We start from the raw sequence: 21,004 nt of genomic DNA, 5'->3' as shown, positions 1-21,004 counted from the left end.
CCCCCGCCTGCAGAGCCCATTAGATGCCCCACATGAAAGCCTCTGAATGGGCTCTTTCAGATTAGCACTGATCCCACATTGTTTATGCAGAGTAATTAGGAGCGCACAGGAAAGCCCGGAGGTTAATTACAAAAGACTGGATTAAAGTCATATCTCTGTCATGTCTAAACAAGTAATGCACTACAATGCACTCAGAGACCCCAACCTAATTTTCTTGATGCATCCTCCATTCTCTGTTGTCTACAGTGTGAGATTTCTGTGTAATTTCTGCAAAACTAGCATCACAAAATGGAAAGTTTTCCTGGACACTCCCCCATCTGCCATTAGGCAGTTTGGTGAATTAAAAATGAAGAACTACAAATAAAGTTTAAGACTATGATAAAGAAAATAAGAACAGAAAAATTACACAAATCATGAATTTTAAAAAGATAGCAATATTCAACATTTAGAGCTGTAAAATGAGACTTTCCTATCACTGAAACATTTTTTTCTCATCTTTTCCTAGTTTTAATATATTCAACTATAATGCTTGATAATTCACTCCAAAAATGAAACTGTATCATCATTTACTCACCCTCAAGTCATTTAAGACTTTCTTTCTTCTGTAGAACATAAAATAAAGATATGTTGGTAACCTATCAGGTTCAGTGATCACTGACTTACATTGTATGGACGAAAATAGCACTAAAACTTTTCTCAAAATTCTTTTATGTTTATGTAAAAAGGGTGAGTAAATGATGACAGAATGTTCATTTCTGGGTGGACTATCCCTTTAACATGACTGGCAGTTCCTCATTACATCCGAGTATCAAGTGAGACCCACTCCCCCAGTTTTCACTCACACACAGCAGATTTTCCGGATGAATGAAACGGGAGAGGATCAAGTCAAACGGGGCTGCGCCATAGAACAAATAAAACACAACTCTCCTCCTTGGCCCTAGATCCCCTTACACGCTGCCCTTGGCTCCATTGATCTTCATGTGCAGAGTGTGTCGGAGAGATGAGGAACAGGATCTGAGGAGCTGGAATGCATGTCCTTGAAGCTGCTGACACAGAGATGATAGAGCTCAAGGTCAGGGTGGCAGTGAAACACAAACAATAACCTTTAATAGTTAGTTGATGCATGATGCATTATCATTAAGAGGAAATGATAAATAACCACCAGGCTAAGCTCCATTATTGACAATAAACTACAGTGCAATCACAATGTCTGACTGAACTAGTTGTCACACTGACATGGTTTCCATCTGGGTGCAGCATTATGTGGATTTGGAGGCCGACTGGGGCTCCGTTGTGCCCTCTACCGACCCTTTAGTGCAACTGCATCACTTATTATTACTGCCAAGCCACATGCCTGAATACTAAGGACCCAAGAAGTATTTGGACACTTAAGTCACACCAAAAAATGTGATTACTCTGCTATAGGACATCTGTGTAAACTTGATGTAAAATAACTTTTTGCACTAAAATCCCATTTAGACCAGTTTATTAAAAGTCACTTTGTGAGAAAAGTGAAAATAGTACTGAGGAAAGTTAATTAGTTGTAGATGTTATTTGATTTGATGCATTGTTATCTGATGCAATGCCATTTTCATGTTTAAAGTATGGTGATTATTGGGGTGGCTGTATATAAAACGTTTTTATAAACAAAAAAGTATATATGAATTATCCATGAATGCAATGCCATTTAGACGTTCAAATTATAGTGCTTATTGGGGTAGTTGTATATAAAACTTTTTTAAACTATAGACCCTTTTCACAGACTGTGATGACGCATTTTAGCTGTCATCAATATCGTAAACCCTTCAAAGTTTTTTATATTTTCATTTTTTTAAAAACGTATCTACATTTATAACACTATACTTAGTATTATATTACCTTTGCATCAAATTACAAAAAAAAAAAGTGTTATTTTATTAGCTTTTTAAAATTTTAGAAAATTGTGAAAACACTATTGTGGAGTTTTTCTTTTGCTATTTGAGCAAAAAATATATATTTTATGTATTCTCTCATTCACCACTATAGAATTTTACCCAACTATGATGACTTCCTCTTCTGAGAAACCTGCAAATGTGAAAAGGGTCTATAGTTGTATAATTTTAATAAAATATTTTTGTGCACAGCGTAAGTCTAAATATATTTGCATTCAGTCAGTTTTTACTGCATGTTAATTTTGTAATATCAAGCATACTGCCATTCATGCTGTGAACAAGGACTATGAATTGCATTTCTATTTTTTGAGGTGTAACCAAAGCTTTCATATCATGTGCTCGTCTGAAGATTCCCACTGGCTTCCCTCCCCCTTCTGTCCTCACTCAGCTCTCTGTCTCCACAGGGTAAATAAGGTATTTTATATGCTAATGATATGCTCTGGTCCAACAAAGGGCTTCTGCTCTCATGTGGGGGCCGATTCTTTAGTCCATTCACAACCAGCTGTTTGCTCTCTTTCTCCACACATATTGGGCCAGTTGTTAGAAATTAAATTAAACTAAATATTTAAGAACCAGATTAAAGCAGCTCTAGAGGAGATTTCAAGGAAATGGTATTTAAATCTGTGCCTAAATTATTGAATCTGTCTTCTCAACATCGCAATGTTTTAATTCTCTATCAGGAATGAAAATGATGTTATCATTGACACTGATGCCAGTCAGAGTCTCTTATCAAGTGTCATATCCTTTATATGGACACAAACCATCTGCTCAGTGTGATGTTTCATTAACATCTGGCACAGATGGCCCAATACACACATACACTACTGATATCAGAGTACAGTCTGCAAAGTTCATGTTCACTGTTTTGGATGCTGATTGTTTACTGTGAAACTGGGCCAAAATCACTTTCTCTATATTAGAGTTGTCTTCAAAACAGTTCTGTGATATTTTTGTTGTTAAAATGTATGGTAAAATATGCATGAAAATTTAAACAAAATGTCAAAATTCTACTGATAGAAGCCTATACGATATCCTAAAGCTATTAACCAGCCCACCCATGCTTTCCACATGTATCAGAGAGCATTGGGGGTGACCAGAAGCCAGCTGTAGGCCTGTAGGTTGAAGCTGGTGAAGGAAAGGGGCCTGCAGGCACCACCCTCTCATCTCATGCTGAGCCAAGTCTTTGTGATCTGAGATCCTGGCTTGCCACTGCCCATCTGTCCAGCTCCCAACAACACACATTCTCTCATTCATTAGTCAAACCGCAATCTGCTTGCCATGGCACACATCTACCTGGCTCCAGTCCATTTGTGTTATCATCATATCCCATCAGAGAAACAATATTTGGTTGAAGGGAAGATCATCTGAGTACTAAAAAAAAAAAAAGAGCACAGTCAGTCTCCTTGAATACAAAACTGATGGTTTATAAAATAGTGTATGTCAAATTTGAGTGTATTTTGGGAGGAATCATAGAACAAATGCTCTGAAGGAAGAATTCTGCCATCTATGTGTGGAGAAGTGCTACTGCCAGAGTTGACTGCAGCTTTCTTCTATAGTGAGAAAGAGATGTGCTCATTGACAAAAATGGTTATAAGTAAAATGCACTGATTATTGTTCAAGTGAAATAATAATTGTTGTGACTTAAGAGTTACTACACATCATATATATATATTTATATATATATATATATATATATATATATATATATATATATATATATATATATATATATATATGTGTGTGTGTGTGTGTGTGTGTATCGAGTTATGACTTTTTTATTATTATTATTACTACATACAACGGTACATAGTAGGACAAGATAAAAGATATAAAGACAACAGAAAAAAAGACAGTAAGATTTACATGTGATTAGAAGTGTGTTGTTTTGTATATCTTTTTGTATATGAGGTTGTATATCTCTATTTAATCTGTATCTAAATATATATATATGTAAAGAAGAGTGGGAAAAAGAAAGAACAAAGAGAAAAAAGAAATGTTCCCCTTTCAAAGATAGCTCAGCGTTTCAACAACCTCTTCCTTTTGAACTGACCCAAATATCCCATCCATGGAAATATCATCTAATATTGGGCGTCTTCATGTTCACAGCTGTGTGTGGCTCTGGCTGGTCAAACATTTTTCATCATATCTATAGACTTATTTCTCACTGGAACACAGGATGAGAGAGAAGAGAGGAGTAGAGAGACTGAGAAAGTAAAAAGAGAAAATAGAAAGAGAGATAGATGGAAAAAAACAGGCTAAAAATTTCCAGACGTACTTTGCCAATTCCCTGCTGTCAACCTTCAATTGCCTTTTTAGGCAGTGCAGCATGTGTTGAAGGCATAGGTGGGATGAGGGTAGTGCTTACCTGTAGTAAACACAACGTTCAACGGGATGGCTAAAGAGATTAGGGGATTGTGGCTTCCCCCAGCTCCATTCAAACAGTCACAAATTAAAGCAATGTGGCAGCTAATTAGCTGCAGACTGTCGGCTTCAACAGGGAGACCTGTCTGCCGTTACCTGGCCTGAGCTCCTGGCTCTCTCCGCCCCTCCCATCATGCCCACAGACTGGATTTCCTTTTTAGGGCATAGCTGTCACAGACCTGCAGCAGGCTCTGGATTCCCCTTGCTTCCTTTCCTATTCAATTCACAGTGTTTCCTTTGTCAGCTCTCTCTTTCTGTCAGAATCTGCAAAAAGTCTCTGAAACATAATTACAATTTAAGATATTTGATGCTATTTTTAGAACTGTATTTAGACTGAAAGCCTTCTCAGATTCACATTCAAGTAGCTTTACTGGTATGGTGAACAACTTTTTTTAAACAACCCCCCATTAGACTAAACAGCAACAGAAACACTTCAACACAGCAATTCATGCAAAATAATGATACATTCAAGTAATTTCCAAAAGATCGTATTTACAAGTTGGAAATGGGAAACTCAAGATTTTCTTTGAAACCTGAGTTTCTAAGATGGGAGTCAATGAGACAAAGCAATGGATGCAGCATCTGTAGTTGATAGTAAATATGTTTATATATGCAATTACTATTTTTTAATTGACAATAAAACTACTTGTATGAAAAAAATTAGGATAGTTTTTTACAATTACATCTTCACTACACATTCTTTATTCATCATTTTGTAAAAGTAGGGTTAAAAAACTTTTTTGTAGACAATTTACATCGCCAACTTGCTCGGACCAAAGTGATTTGAACACACCTGATGTCGTAATTATGAATTCCCAACTCGTAAATACAAACTTCCCAGGAGGACCTGAATGCACCAATCGTCCTGATCCATGAGGGCAGTGTGTGCCATAACAAAAGGTTTAAAAATCATTTAATTTAATATGTAATAATTTTTTAAACGATGAGTTTCTGAAATGATCACAGATATTATATGACTTAGGATTTTTCAACAGTTCTTCTGTAAGTGTCAAATAAGTGGAATGATAGTATTTTGGTGTAAACAGACTCCCTGTTGAAGGGGCTAACAGGAGTAAACCCCAATAGTCAAAAATGCCACAAAAACACATTTAGGTTGGTACAGGAGCAGAAGGATGCAATACCTGAACTGCAACAAAGTGTGAAATGTATCAAAATGTAAGTGAAATATGCAAAAAAAATTCTAAATGTACAGAACTTCTCAAGATAAACAAAATAAATAAATAAGTAATAAAATATAGTACAACATTTGTTGAAGAGGTTAGTGAAATATGCACTTAAAATATGAAAAGCATTTGGAAGGATTTTGCCCTATCACTATTGTGCCTATAAGTAAACTATATCACTATAGCACCGTCACACTCCTGTTCCAGGGCCTCTAGACCCAGTTTGCCTTTGCATTCACATGATTTGTAATCAAAACAAACTTATTCAGCTCTTTCCTTAACACAAATGATGATGTTTCATCAATATTCAATAAGAAAACTCTCTCTGACTGTATGAGACCTTGCATATGAATGTATCATTTAAACATTCATGACCTCCATCCACACTTTATGACAATGGTTTTCCACAGTGCTCTTTTTCCTTTCCTAGAGAAAGCCATATTTACAGACTCTCTAACTGGTGAAGTGATGTCAGCCCCCATCTAGTAAACAGAGTATCAGCAAGTCAGTCAGATATTAAGAGTAGTGGTGGGGATGTGCACACAGTATGAACGCAGACCCTCCCAGAAATGCTTTTTCTATGGCTTAGCAAGATTATCACTGCAGTCACGGTACCCTTAAAGGCCTCTGACTGACCCTCTATTGCCTGCGGCAGTTGGCTTGGCTGTGTTTTTAGGGAGGGAGGGAGGGAGAGAATGAAATGCTGCTGAAAGAGAGGGGATCAGGGCGAAGAAGCTTCCCAGTGCAGAGGCGGAGCTATAGAGAGAGAGGCCAGGCAAAGGGCCAGCCAGAATACTAAATGTCTCAATCTTAATACCCTAGAAAACAGCAGAGCCCCTAAAAACAGGCGTGCCTCCCCTTTTTCGAATTGTTCATGCACTGGAAAGACTGCTTACCAGAGAAGGCGTGTGAAAAGCTGGTTGCATTACAGTCAAAAAGTAGGTCACAATATGGAAGATTCAGCTCAAGCTTAAGCAAATTCTGAATGCAAAAATAAAATAGCATTAAATCCTGGATGACGTTAATCAAATGCTAAGCATCCACTTGAATGCATGATTCCTGAATTTCAAGTCAGTGAAGTTTAAAGCTTTCTAAATATCAGCAGCCTTTATGTTCATTTTGCTGCCTCATTACATGGTTAACGGGCCCGGGTCTTCCAGCTGTGCAAAACGTGCATTATGTAACATGAGGAAGGGGGATGTTATTCCTGACCTACATTCTGTATGAGGGATGTCATGAACTACAGCGCTCACTCTCAGTCTGATTATAAACACAGTTCAGTCACCTTAGTTAAGGCATTTGGAAATGTTTGTTTTGTTTTTGTTTGCTTTTTTTGACTGGCTACATGAGCTGTATGTGATTTTTATATGGAAGCTTGTTTCCACCACAGAAAAGGTAACTGCGACTCACAATCGTGACTTTTTTCTTGCAATTATGAGTTTATATCTCACAATTCTGACTTTATATCTTACAATTCTAAGTAAAAAAAGTTAGAATTGCCAGTTATGAACGGAATTGTGAGATAAAAAAAAAAACAGCATTTTTTAAATTGTATTATTTTGTTAAATAAATAAAAACATACATTTCTCAATGTTTCAAAATTATGTACATTTTGCTCACATACATTAAATGGTTAATGCCAATTTGAGTGTTTGTTGACTGATACAAGTGCTTAACTCTAATTTACAGGGTCATCAGGGTCAGCTTTCCATGAGCCAATAAGATTTAGTTACATAAGAGCTACAGGTAATTCTAGTGAGCGCTCAGCGAACATCTTTACTGTGCCTCCATTACAGTAGTCTTTGACACGGGCAAGTAAAAACCACAGTTTTATCGTACAATGTCAAGTTGATGATTACCATGGATATCAACCATATCCACCCTAACAAATCTTTTGAGTCAATATTGGGCACAGCATAATTTTCCTCTCTAAAAGGACAGTTGTCAACACCCTAACCCTAACATGCTGAGACCTAAACATAACTCAAACTGGATATATATTGGCAATTGTGGTCACTTGCTTTTTCTTGGCCAAAGGGAAAGGGGAAATCTTTTGTGTTTCTCAATCTTAAACATAACACTGGTTCAGTCAATAATCAACAGCAGAGAGGGATTTACCACCCCGTAACCCAAAAGCTGCTGTGGCTCCTTCCACAAGTCAATTTTGAAGATAAATGACTCGTGTTTCAACATGATGCCATTTCCTCTCGCAAAACCAGCTGAAGGAAGTTACAAGCGACCCCAAACTCCTTTAAAAGACCTCAGTCGCTGAAAAAAACATTAGCATATTATGTCATGGAATTTTTTGAAGAAAAAGGCAGAACAGAGAGATGTCCGAGCTTACAAGGCAAGAGTCGCACACCTTCGGAGCCCAAGCAAAACACAAGTTGAGTGTGTAATGAATGAGACGCATGCTTTGATGACTAAGTTTGGCAATCACTACCTACTAGTCCTCTCCATATATGGAGCCTGAGAAGTTGTAGTTAAGCTAAGCTCCGCCCACCGGCTCTCGTACTAGTAATTGCTTGCTGTCTAAACAGTGCAAGGAGGAGACGAGCATGAGAGTGATGAGCAAGTATGAAAATTCTTGCATGTTTTGGAGAGGCAGATTAAGAGTGAAAGGGAATGAGAGACTGTTAATTGTATATCTAGTCTTAATGTATTGTGTCAAGAGTGTGAAAGTGCAATGTGAACGAGTGCTGTTGATAGGACATGGCAAAACACAGAGAGATGAAATCAGCTATCTGAAGTTGAGACATCATCAGTCATCATTGCTCTGCCAAAGGCTGACTATATATGGATATGACCTTGCTGTCATTATTTTAAACCACTTCCTTCTTACTCATAGTGAGACAGATTGTAGGCAAACCTTCATGTCTTTCTTTTTTCCGCTAAAGTAATGAATGAGGCTTTGACTCAAGAAAAACAAAAAATAAATCCAACTGTAACCTAAAGGAAATACTTTAAACAAATATCAGGAACTTGTCTGTATATTGTTAAGGTTTGATTGACGTAAGATATTTAAAAAATGCAAGCATGTGTGAAGGAAAGAGACTTTTATCGTACAGTTTTAACCAGAAGTAAAAAAAAAAATAAAAAAATCCCCAGTATCTTTAACCAAGCGCTGCTTCATTCATTAGGCCTAGAAGTTTCAATCTGATTTCCATGAGAAAGTCCCATGTGACAAGGGCCTTGAATTCTTGACATTGTTACCATGTGACACACTTAAAGATTTCCTTTTATGGCGGTTGCTGTTACATCGACCAGAGGGCGAGGCTAGCACAGCCAAAGTGCACAAAAAGTTCTACAGCAAAGCCCTTGAGGAAATAAATATAAAGAATCTTTTTACGGACAAAGTTAGAGGAAAAAATGCAGCACATGCTAAGCAGAATTTCTTGCTATATTGTATCTTATCACTTGGCATTTAAATACTTAACATATCTGGTGATGTCATGGGTTGATGCAATACTCAAATAACATACATGGTTTCACAGGCCTGAATGTGAATAAAAATACTTTGCTTTCAAAAAAACATGTTTTACATACTTTTTAAAAAGTAAATTACGTTATATTTCACTAGTTGAATGTACATTATGTGTACTCTTTCCGTTGGGCATTATTTAGAACTCTGCGCCACACCTGTGATGAAAAGCTCCCAAATTGTTCTACAAGAAAGGACTTGTCTATTGCTACTTATTCACAATCAGTACCTCTGGAGTCACTGAAGAAAGGGCAAAAGACTTGTAAGGCTTTTAAGCAAAAGGTTACCAACAGAACAGCCATAAGAAAATCCTCAGTAAGGTTGTGTTAATATGTTCAGTTAAATCACAAAATGAAATGATCCCCCCCCCCCCCCCAGGATTACGTTAATGATTCATAAAATGAGTTGTATACATAAAACAACTGAGCAAATACATAAAATGCCTTCTGGTGGAAGAAATTATATTAATAAAATAATCAGACAATACAATTAGACAATAAAAATGGCTTTTATATACTCAGACCAGATTCTGCTAAAAGTAATAAAGCACCCATATGAGGCGGGCAGCTGTTTACAAAGTAATTAAAAAAACCTGTTTGTGTGCTGTATGTTTTTTTTTTTACACATCAGTGAGTGTGAAGTGTGCATGGCACGGCATGATGAGAAAGAGTAAGCACATACTACTCAGCTGTACATTCCTGAGTAAAGCTCTCTCCACACCAGAATATTTGAATGTGATTTCCTGTGCAAACTTGCAAAAGAAATGACATCCCTTTAAAAAATCACTTCCTGTAAGACATGAGTAGATCATTCCCTTATTTGGCAACTAACAATGGCCTTTAGTTTTCAGGCTGTGGAATTTGAATCTTCTAAGGAGGGAGCTAAATTTTATTGAACATTTTCTTGACTGGGTCAAATCTGGATCTTTTAAAAGTCAAAGTTAAGAAGAATCTGTGTTAGGAAAAATTACAGTTGTTTTGTAGTTCATTATTAGGTCAATGCTCAGCTGTTGGTTAAACTGGCAGTGGTATTAAATCTGAGTGGGGAGTTGGTGTATGTTTTGTGCACACATGTCCCAGTATAGGTCTCTGCCAATATTAATGTTGGACTTGACACAACTCAATCTAGCCAGAGATGCTGTGAGTGCCACATCTCATCAGTTTCTTTCAGGAATGGAAGATCTTTCATGCACAAGAGACATTAATATGAAAGGTCTGATGAATAGGGTAATGACAGGGCAAAATGGCAGCAAGTTTTCATTACAATATTAAGATAAAGGTTCCAGTGGAGCCAACAGGACTGCTGTGATTAGCAGACGTAAGCCTTGCAAGAGTTTAAAAACATTTTCTGAAGAAAAAGTGGAGCTCTTCAGCGCTAAACTTGCAGAAATTATGCTATTTTGCTTTTTTGCTAGGGCGCAGTTATGAATGAATGAATGAGGCATTTATTTAGCGCTTTCATATGTGTTACAGTACACCCAAAGTGTTTTACAATCATATCAGGGGGTCTCTCTTCATCCAAAACCAGTGTGCAGCAACTGTAGTACAGTACAATGGCGCCAGTGCGTTCACCACACACCAGCTACAGTATATGTGGAGAGTGATAGAGCCAATTCAATGGATGGGGATTATTAGGAGGCCATGATTGGTAAGGGCCAATGGAGGGAATTTGGCCAGGACACCGGGGTTACACCCCTAGAACAGTTATGCTGTTCCAAGTAGTTGCTAAGAGGTTCCTAACTTGCCAAGTTAATTCCCAATTCAGCAGAGTCCAACACAATGTCTCTATGAAATGTGCATAAAATCATCATGCAATTTCCATAGAATAAACTGTACATGACCAATTATCAGCTGAAGTTCAATACTTAAGGTTAAGTGGTTTTGAAAATGAGCACTACGAGCAGTAGTAGTGACACATGCTTTAGCCCCACTAATCATGACAATTTGTATGTGCTATTCAGGGTCTGAAATGACAATCTGCAACTGATTAAAGCAAATGTTCTGAAAGGATCCTTTCCATTTTGCATTAAGAGTATGTTTGACCAAAGGTCATGAATATTGAAACTGCTTTAAGATATATAAAATTCTATTAGTGTGCAGGATCTCTTTCCTGCTGGCATTACTCAACTTCCTGTGGCAAGCTTAAGCTATGCTGCTTGGCACAGTAATCTCTCCCATGCTGGTTTAAAGGCTGACTGAGTCTGGAGTGTGGACGTGCATGTCTGACTCATTCCAGGGCCAATCCCTGCTCAGCCCTCCTCTCGCGAGCAGACAGATGGTGGAGGGTAGATTAGCAGGACTAGGGTCCTATAAAAGCAGATATTGCTAGAAACGGACCCATACTGTAGGCCCATCTTACATCCCCCTCTAGCTCGGGGTAAATCCCAGGGCATTGGGAGAAGAAATCTGCAGGCCACACAGTAGTGGAACCAAAGTAGCCATGAATTAATCCTACATTCCGATATGTCAAATAATCATAAGCACGGATTGAGAATGCCTGGACTTAAAATGGTAAATATGTTTTTTATGAAATCTCTGAAGCTGAAATTCTCTGAAATTCTATCAATATAAGTTATTTATATCTCAGTCACAGGGAATGAGCCCTGCAGTAGTCACAGTGGGTTGCTAATAAGCCACTGATCTCCATTGATCAGCCAGCACTGGAGTGAGGCAGAACTTATACAATAAGGTGCCAAAACATATGCAGCATTAATGGGATAGCTCACCCAAAAATTAAAATGATCATGTATGACTTTTTCTTTCTCCTGTGGAACACAAAAGATAATATTTTGAAGAATGTTTCTTGTACGAATGTTTTTAAAGTACTGTTTCTGACCATAGAATGACTGTTTTGGATCCCACTGACTTTCACTTTATGAACCAAATCATTCAACACTTCTTAAAAGTTACAAGAAATAAAGTCATGCAGGATTGGCACAACGTGAGGGTCAATGAATAATGACAAAGTTTTCATTTTTGCATGAACTATTCCTGCTTTAAATGATGAAAGGTGCCAAACCTATAGGTGGGTACACAAATCTATATGTTGACAGACGTGTACATGCAGAAAGCCATAAATGGAAACTCCACCAGTTATTGCAGCAAAGAGGAAGTGAAGCTTTGGTATGGTAAGAAAGGACACAGTCACAACTGTTATGCTGAGGAACACAAAAATGAGGAAATAGTGTTTTTTTGTTCAGTATCGAATCCTGTTGCAAGAGGTTTGAAAGCATAAACAAAGATACAAAAAAATTCTGCTATGGTTTGGTTGTATAATTTGGTTGAATGTAAAACCACTATAAATGTATCTCAGTCAAATCAAGCATTACCGCATAACACTTGAGACAGAGCATATAATGCATATAAGGAGATGGACGAGTGCATATGAATCCATTTGGGCCATAAAGTAGGGGGCTAATCCAATCTCTAGACCAAGAGGCCAGCTGGCAGTATAAATGTGACTTCCTTTTCTAGCTTGATTATTGGGCTTTACACTCCATCAAGCAACAAAGAATAAGTGAATCTAAAATCAATCGGTGGTCCTTCTGCTATTTGTTGGGGGCTAATGGTGGCCTTCTGCTCTGCTCAAATGCTTGTTTCAAGATGAAAGTGTTTCTGTTAAAGCGATAGTTCACCCCAAAATGTTTTCATCATTTACTCACACTCAAATTGTTATAAATCTGTAATGTTTCTTTCTTCTGTTGAACACAAAAGAAGATATTTTGAATGTTGGTAACCAGACAGTTGATGCCAGAGTCAGTCAGCGCTGTGTGTGTGTTTTGTAACTTGCAAAGTATGAGCCGGGAAATAAGGTGAAAAAAACACAAGCGACCCCAACCATCAGAAGCAGAGCGGGCAAAGTTAATGCAAGCGAACGGTGATCATCCAGTTTTCCTATTCCTGTTGTGTGCAACAGTAATGCAAACAAACTTCAAATCTCAAAAACTGCTTGTAGCCTTGCACACTTACATTTAAATAACATATTTCAAATCATTAACAAAATCTGAGATGAACTATCACATGAATGTTTTCTATGACGCTCAAAATGCGTTTAAAAGCTTATGTTTCAGGTTGCTCCAGCTAACACGCATGTGCAGTCTCATGCGAGCGCAATTTCTTTCTCCTATTTTTAGAATACTATGAATGAACCGTCTTGTTATATCTAAAGTTTTGGTCAGACTCGGCTCAGAAAGCACAGAAATGATCGCAAATAAGTAATGCTAACGTCAGCGGCCATGTCACTGAACAAGCAATCGTTATTATAGTTCAAAAGGGCAAACAGTCAAAGTTATTTTATTATATGAGTTGACTCGAGATATAATAAAATGCAAAACTGCAAAGTCGCATTTGTCATCGTGACAGCAAGTGGACTGTTAAAGCTGGAATAATGAGTGGATTAAGCATTTCAATCAGCAAGAGAGGAATAACGGATGAACTTTCTTGGCAAGTGCATAACAGTCAGGTACAAGGGAGAAAGCTACTAACATTAGGTAAGACAAAACGTTTCATTTTTGCAACTTGTTTAGTGACTTATTAATAGCAATCTGCTGTGGAATAGACCTATGTGCTGATCGGGTTCAGTCGGGTCTCGGTCGGGTTCGGGTCCAGCTTTCAAATAATAGATGGGTCCGCGTTGGTTCCGGGTAGAACATTTATGGCATTTCTCGGTTCTGCACGGGTCCGGGTCCAACTTTCAAAATAATAGTCGGGCCCGGGTCGGTTCCGTGTAGCACATTTACGTGTCTCTTCGGGTTCAGGTATGCATTTTTGGACCCGTGAAGACCTCTACTCCCAACACGGCCGGGTAATCTCCGAATCAGATCGGCTCGGGTATACACACAATGTTAAACAGACCCGGGAACCCAGACCCGGACCTGTCTGACCATTTAAAATAGAACCCATATGGGTACTGGGTCCTCGGGTTTTGGGTCCTCTTTGTAGACCTCTACTTCTATAGTAGGAACAGAACAACAAAGAAACTCAAACAGGTTTGGAACAACATGAGGGTGAATAAATTATGACAGAATTTTCAGTTTTGGGTGAACTAATCCTTTAAAAGCAATGGAAAAAAAACTGGTTAGTTTGGTGATTTGAATAATGAATTGTTGAACTGAGGGAACTGAGTTTCACACTAGACATCAAACTCACTAAATGCAACAGATTTCACAAAAACAACACGCCCAGAAAACAGTCCTTTGAGAAGAACTTCATAAATATATTTCTTATCGTCATGTTGCATAGTGCGTTAGGAGAGCTTTGGTATCAGAAATGAGAAGTTCTTATGAACTCTGAAGAACAATGATATTATCATGGTGACAGCCAGCAACATAACTGTATTGCTCTGGATATCTTATGTCATGGGGCAAAGCTGAAGATCATTAGGATAGTACCTTATTTAGAGATGAATGGGAACACTGAAGTGGGGGAAGGCAGGCTGCTATCAGGGAAGGGTGGTGGTCCTCAGGGGAACTATGGACTCACAAAAGCACATCTGCTGTAACAAGACCCCGGTCCAATCTACAAAAGTTACAAAGAGAAGAATGGTTGTTCAAAGTAAAAAAACTGGCTGCACTGTAAGATGCATATCACATCACATTAACCATAGTTTGATGCAGTTTCTATTTGCAAACGGGTGTGTTTGTAAGGGAGTATGGATGTTTGGCATTCTTTAAAAGAAATGTTGGGGGATGGGAGGAAGAGCCCTTACTGATGATGCCCTGTTTGTAGATAAACTTTTAGACTTTCTAAGTTTTATGCTTATTCAACCATTTTCTCATTAAATATATCGATGTCATGCAAATTGGTTTATTTGCTGAATAATAATAAAAATGATAATGCATTGTTAAGCTATAATCTATACGCACCTTATCACATCTAAGAACTTAATTCAGAGAAACTCATTTTACTTTTTTTTTTTACAAAAAAGTACTTGAAATTTAAAAACATGCCTGTCAATTATGTTGTAAATATATTGAACTAGAAAAATAAATAAATATAAGCCACAAAACCACACTGTCCTTGGTATCAGCAAGAGATTTTGACATAATCAGCTGTTGTTGTTTATAACTGCCATTGAAGGCCATGTGCATTACTCCCAAGTTACACATTAAAAAGTCACTGTAGCTTGCCAGTATCATGTCTGCTCAAGCACAGCCTTATCTATTATTAAAACTGTGGCAACATCTGAAATATGCAAGAAATGTTTTTTTAAAGGGTTAGTTCAACCAAAAATGAAAATGATGTCATCTACTCATCCTCATGTCGTTTCACATCTGTAAGACCTTCGTTCATCTTTAGAACACAAATTAAGATATTGTTGATGAAATCTGATGGATCAGTGAGGCATGTATAGGGAGCAAAACCTTTCAAACTCTCAAGATCCATAAAGGTACTAAAACATATTCAAAACAGTTCATGTGAGTACAGTGGTTCTATATTATAAAGCGATGAGAATACTTTTTGTGCGCCAAAAAAACAAAATAATGACTTTTTAACAATATCTTGTGATGGCCGTTTTCATAACACTGCTTCTTGAAGCTACGGAGCTTTACAAATCATATCAGTGGATCGGAGCGCCAAAGTCATCAAAGTCGTGATTTCAGCAGTTTGATATGCGATCCGAATCACTCATTCGACTCAAAAGATTTGTAAAGCTCCGAAGCTTCCTGAAGCAGTGTTTTGAAATCGGCCATCACTGGATATTGTTGAAAAGTCATTTTTGGCACACAAAAAATATTCCATTGGCTTTATAATATTAAGATAGAACCAATGAACTCACATGAACTGATTTAAATATGTTTTTAGTACCTTTATGGATCTTGAGAGAGGAAATGTCATTGTTTCCTATGCAGGCCTCGCTGAGCCATCGGATTTCAACTAAAATATCTTAATTTGTGTTCTGAAGATGAACGAAGGCCTTACGGGTGTGGAACGGCATGAGGGTGAGTAATAAATGACATTATTTTCATTTTTGGGTGAACTAACCCTTTAATGTAGATAACCACGAATATCTTCACGTTATTTTATTGACAAAGGAAGCAATGTTTTGAAGATTTGTCATTATTATAAATCTCTCCAAACAATAAGTCAAAGTTCATATGTCTGTATGACGATACTTCAATAATGTGTAGTATGTTTTTGAATGAGATACTAGACTTGCCTACAACAAGATATTTAATTGGTCAAGACCAAGATTTGAATGCTGACATGTGGGCTAGGCCCACTTACAGCAATCAACAACTACTATCCCTTTATCATCACCACCATGTAACATGCACACACCTATCCGTGTAAAAATATTACTCCTGTAAATGAGTGATTCATAATTACAGGAATGCAAACCCCATTCAGTTCAAGTTTCATTATAATGTCTTTGACAACATTACCTAATGAGCTTAGACCAGCTAGTTGCTCTTACAGGAAACGGGTCATTTAACTTCAGTTATCATGACTTCAATGAAAAATACCCCTATTTTGCATAGAGAACTACTTGGTAGATTCCTACACCGAAATATTATGGTATTATTGTGAATACAATAAAAAGTAAAGGACCTACAGAGCTGCTGCTGTGTTAGATTGTAAACACAACACAGGACCAAGGAGGTGTCCACCACTACGACCAATACTGGCACTTGTAACCTTTCACAGACTTTTTAAAAGGTTGAAGAGAGTCTTATTGGCGCTATCGCAACTAAATACGTAATTACGAAATACAATCTATTAAAATTCGCAAATAACAGGGTAAAATTTGATCAAAATCACCGAGGCCTTGTTCTTCAACTAGTCTAGCTTCCCCTTCTTTCACTCTCAAGTTGCAAGAAAGCAAGTGTAGCAATGTGCACGCGACAGCCGGGTGTGTGACGCTGGACCAATCAGAGCGCAGAGCTCCGAAAGTTTACCTTTTATGGCTAGAGCCGGGCATATGCCGTCATATAAAAGAGCTCGCCCAGCTCTTCAACCTCACTTTGAGCTCCTCCACACGCAGCTAGTGCGGAATATCATCAGCTTGTAACCCATTCTCTTAAGTCGACAAATCCCCCAAACCTAAGGTGAGTTTATTTTTCAGCTTTTATTGCATTTTTTAGTTCATTAATATTAATTTAAACATGTAACAATGATGTATAAATAAAACTGGATAAAGAAATTAGACTAAGTTACCGGTCTTTTCGCTTTTAAGTACTAACTCCTGCTTAAAAACGGTTGTTGTTCATTAATATGTAGCTATTTTTGTGTACATTTTTGCTATATTACCATAACTTTATATATTGTACTGGTCATGTCAAGTGGAAATGACGGTATCCGTTGTAGGCACGACACTGAATGGGCCGGTGTAAAATAAGAGTTCGCCTTATTTAACATTTAAGATGTGCTCTGATTAGCCGTTTTTAGCGGCTATAAACTCGATTCGACAGTTTCAAGGGTGTATATTTGTGAGGCATGTTACACACTTGCTGGATTGCCGGCATGGGAAGTTCTTTGTGCAGACAGTGCTGCAGAAGGGTGTGACCTACTTTAGCTAGCCGGCTAACTTAACCAGCGTTCACCTTCTGTAAACCTGGTGAATCTAACTCACTTATTCGATCACTAAACCATCAAAGATGAGTTTTTCGTTCACTTTCAGCACGCAAAACATTTTTAGTGAATACTGGCGCTTTATAATGGCGCATGCAGCCTTTCAGTCTTTACTTAAAACTGAAGATTAAGGCAAGTAAGTTATTTAATTCACTATTAAAGCGTTTCGAAATATAAGGTGTGGTCAATCTTAATAACTGGGGTAAAGCGTTCCGGATGCATTTGAACTCTTATAATTGTGCCGAACAGTAATTTTTTTTTTTTCTTAACTAATTGATAAAGAATAGAATATAAAGTGAATGGGCTGACTGTGATCTCTCACAAGTGCTTTGGCACAAGTCTGCTCTTAAGGAGTCATTTGAAGTGACTGCAGATCTGTGACGCAGTAATGTTGGGCAGACACCCGTCGAAATTCGGTTGTGTAATTGATACCAGGCGAGGATGAAAGGGGATGTAAAACTTCATTCGTGTAGAATTTTTAGGGAGTGGCCCTGGCGTGATGAATGTCGAAATCTGTTCCTTTTTACTGAACCATACGACTCTGGCTGAGTGCCACACCGCCGGCAGCCGCAAAGCGGCTCAATCCATTGCCTTTTATGGTAATAATGAGAGAATGCAGAGGGACTTCCTTTGTCTGGCATATCTGAGGCGCGCATTGTCACTCTAGCACCCACTAGCGGTCAGACTGTAGAATGCAGCATGAAACAGGAAGTTGACTCCACATGGTCACATGCTCCCTGACACTTTCTTACATGGCAGCAGTGCACTTCAAAAACACTTTTCTCTCTCTTTTACAGTTCAGCCATGGATGATGAAATTGCCGCACTGGTTGTTGACAACGGATCCGGTATGTGCAAAGCTGGATTCGCTGGAGATGATGCTCCCCGTGCTGTCTTCCCATCCATCGTGGGTCGCCCCAGACATCAGGTGAGAAACGGAGGATAAATGGTTTCGGGCTGACTTTTTTTAATATGAATTTTCATGCTTTTATTCTCTAGTTCCTGAACATTTTACAAAAATTAACATGCTTTTCTTCGTTACAGGGCGTCATGGTCGGTATGGGACAGAAGGACAGCTATGTTGGTGACGAGGCTCAGAGCAAGAGAGGTATCCTGACCCTGAAGTACCCCATCGAGCACGGTATTGTCACCAACTGGGACGATATGGAGAAGATCTGGCATCACACCTTCTACAACGAGCTGCGTGTTGCCCCAGAGGAGCACCCCGTCCTGCTCACAGAGGCCCCCCTGAACCCCAAAGCCAACAGGGAAAAGATGACACAGGTTGGTTTTTGGCTAAGCAAATGGTGCTTTGAGGTGTCTTGTCTGTCCTGTTGCCTCATTTAAGTTCTCCTCTTCATTCGTTCACTTCCTCCAGGCTTTGTTTCCTCTGAGCTCCTGAGTTTCTCATCTTTTGCTGGAAGCAGCAGGTTATCTATACTTTTGCCTGCCTGTTTTGCAGTCTCCTCTGCACTCTGATTCTCTGTGCACTTTTGTTTCTTTACTCTAGATTTCCAACTAACCCCTGCATGGGTGTGTGGATGTGCTCTAACTTTTTGAGCATCGGTTAACTTCTCCTCTCTCGTTACAGATCATGTTCGAGACCTTCAACACCCCTGCCATGTACGTTGCCATCCAGGCTGTGCTGTCCCTGTATGCCTCTGGTCGTACCACTGGTATCGTGATGGACTCTGGTGATGGTGTCACCCACACTGTGCCCATCTACGAGGGTTATGCCCTGCCCCATGCCATCCTCCGTCTGGACTTGGCTGGCCGTGACCTGACTGACTACCTCATGAAGATCCTCACCGAGAGAGGCTACAGCTTCACCACCACAGCTGAGAGGGAAATTGTCCGTGACATCAAGGAGAAGCTCTGCTATGTGGCTCTTGACTTTGAGCAGGAGATGGGCACCGCTGCTTCCTCCTCCTCCCTGGAGAAGAGCTATGAGCTGCCTGACGGACAGGTCATCACCATTGGCAATGAGAGGTTCAGGTGCCCAGAGGCTCTGTTCCAGCCATCCTTCTTGGGTAGGTTTCCTGACAAACGTTCCCTGGTGTGTGTGTACTCTAGATTTGATCTGAAGGAGAGTTGAAGAACTAAGGCTAACCTTTTTTTCTCTTGCTCTGCAGGTATGGAGTCTTGCGGTATCCATGAGACCACCTTCAACTCCATCATGAAGTGTGATGTCGACATCCGTAAGGACCTGTATGCCAACACTGTATTGTCTGGTGGTACCACCATGTACCCTGGCATTGCTGACAGGATGCAGAAGGAGATCACATCCCTGGCCCCTAGCACAATGAAAATCAAGGTGAGCTGTGGTCTGAACTTTGACCCTTAACACGCATATCGGTCTGTAACTGAATGCATATGCAACTTGTGCATTGTGCTAATCATTTGTTTCTCCACAGATCATTGCCCCACCTGAGCGTAAATACTCTGTCTGGATCGGAGGTTCCATCCTGGCCTCCCTGTCCACCTTCCAGCAGATGTGGATTAGCAAGCAGGAGTACGACGAGTCTGGACCATCCATCGTCCACCGCAAATGCTTCTAAACGGACTGTTACCACTTCACGCCGACTCAAACTGCGCAGAGAAAAACTTCAAACGACAACATTGGCATGGCTTTTGTTATTTTTGGCGCTTGACTCAGGATCTAAAAACTGGAACGGTGAAGGTGACGGCAATGTTTTTTGGCAAATAAGCATCCCCGAAGTTCTACAATGCATCTGAGGACTCAATGGTTTTTGTTTTTGTTTCTTTAGTCATTCCAAATGTTTGTTAAATGCATTGTTCCGAAACTTATTTGCCTCTATGAAGGCTGCCCAGTAATTGGGAGCATACTTAACATTGTAGTATTGTATGTAAATTATGTAACAAAACAACGTCTGGGTTTTTGTACTTTCAGCCTTAAAATCTTGGGTTATATTTTTTTTCTTTTTTTTTTTTTCTTTGTTCCAAAAAACTAAGCTTTACCATTCAAGATGTAAAGGTATCCATTCTCCCCCTGGGCATATTGTAAAAGCTGTGTGGAACGTGGCGGTGCCAGACATTTGGTGGGGCCAACCTGTACACTGACTAATTCAATTCCAATAAAAGTGCACATGTGTAAGACATCATATTCCTGTGTGACTTCCTGTGTTGCTGAATGAACTTGATTAGAAGTTTATTAGACTATATTTAATAAAACTAGTCTTTGGTCTTAGTGTTGTAATTGCATTGGAGTATGCTCTTCAGTTCCAGAGCACTTGGGTGAAAGAAGATAAATGGTTATTGGGGTGTTGTAGGTGGCTTTAACTAACTCAAATCTTGCAATTTGAGCTTAAAATGGTGTACATGGCAAATAACTTGCTCTTAAATGCTTTCAAATGATCAAACATAAAAACATTGGGCATTTATCAGGCTTATTTACATG

The 21,004-nt window shown here is 38.9% G+C and overlaps 2 protein-coding genes across 3 annotated transcripts in view; one reads left to right on the top strand and one right to left on the bottom strand.

Moving 5' to 3' along the window:
• fscn1a (fascin actin-bundling protein 1a) overlaps window positions 1-16,768 on the bottom strand; it is a 38,494-nt gene extending 21,726 nt beyond the window's left edge. The window contains exons 1-3 of one of the 2 annotated variants that reach the window (XM_067382398.1): window positions 16,572-16,768; window positions 14,407-14,533; window positions 843-1,043 (exon numbers count right to left, since the gene is read on the bottom strand). The gene's annotated coding sequence lies outside the window, so the exon portion shown is untranslated. Of the gene's footprint in view, window positions 1-842; window positions 1,044-3,224; window positions 3,497-14,406; window positions 14,534-16,571 lie in introns of those variants that run through there. The other variant, XM_067382400.1, reaches the window with a different exon arrangement.
• Window positions 16,769-16,916: 148 nt separating this feature from the next.
• actb2 (actin, beta 2) lies at window positions 16,917-20,708 on the top strand. The gene is made up of 6 exons (XM_067382401.1): window positions 16,917-17,064; window positions 18,385-18,514; window positions 18,631-18,870; window positions 19,178-19,616; window positions 19,719-19,900; window positions 20,001-20,708. Exons 2-6 carry the CDS (start codon window positions 18,392-18,394, stop codon window positions 20,142-20,144), a joined length of 1,128 nt encoding a protein of 375 aa, XP_067238502.1. The 5' UTR covers window positions 16,917-17,064; window positions 18,385-18,391; the 3' UTR covers window positions 20,145-20,708.
• Window positions 20,709-21,004: the final 296 nt, after the last annotated feature.

This window comes from Chanodichthys erythropterus, chromosome 3 (assembly GCF_024489055.1).
Source record: "Chanodichthys erythropterus isolate Z2021 chromosome 3, ASM2448905v1, whole genome shotgun sequence".
NCBI classification, from domain to species: Eukaryota; Metazoa; Chordata; class Actinopteri; order Cypriniformes; family Xenocyprididae; genus Chanodichthys; species Chanodichthys erythropterus.
This window is presented reverse-complemented; position numbering and strand designations above follow the sequence as displayed.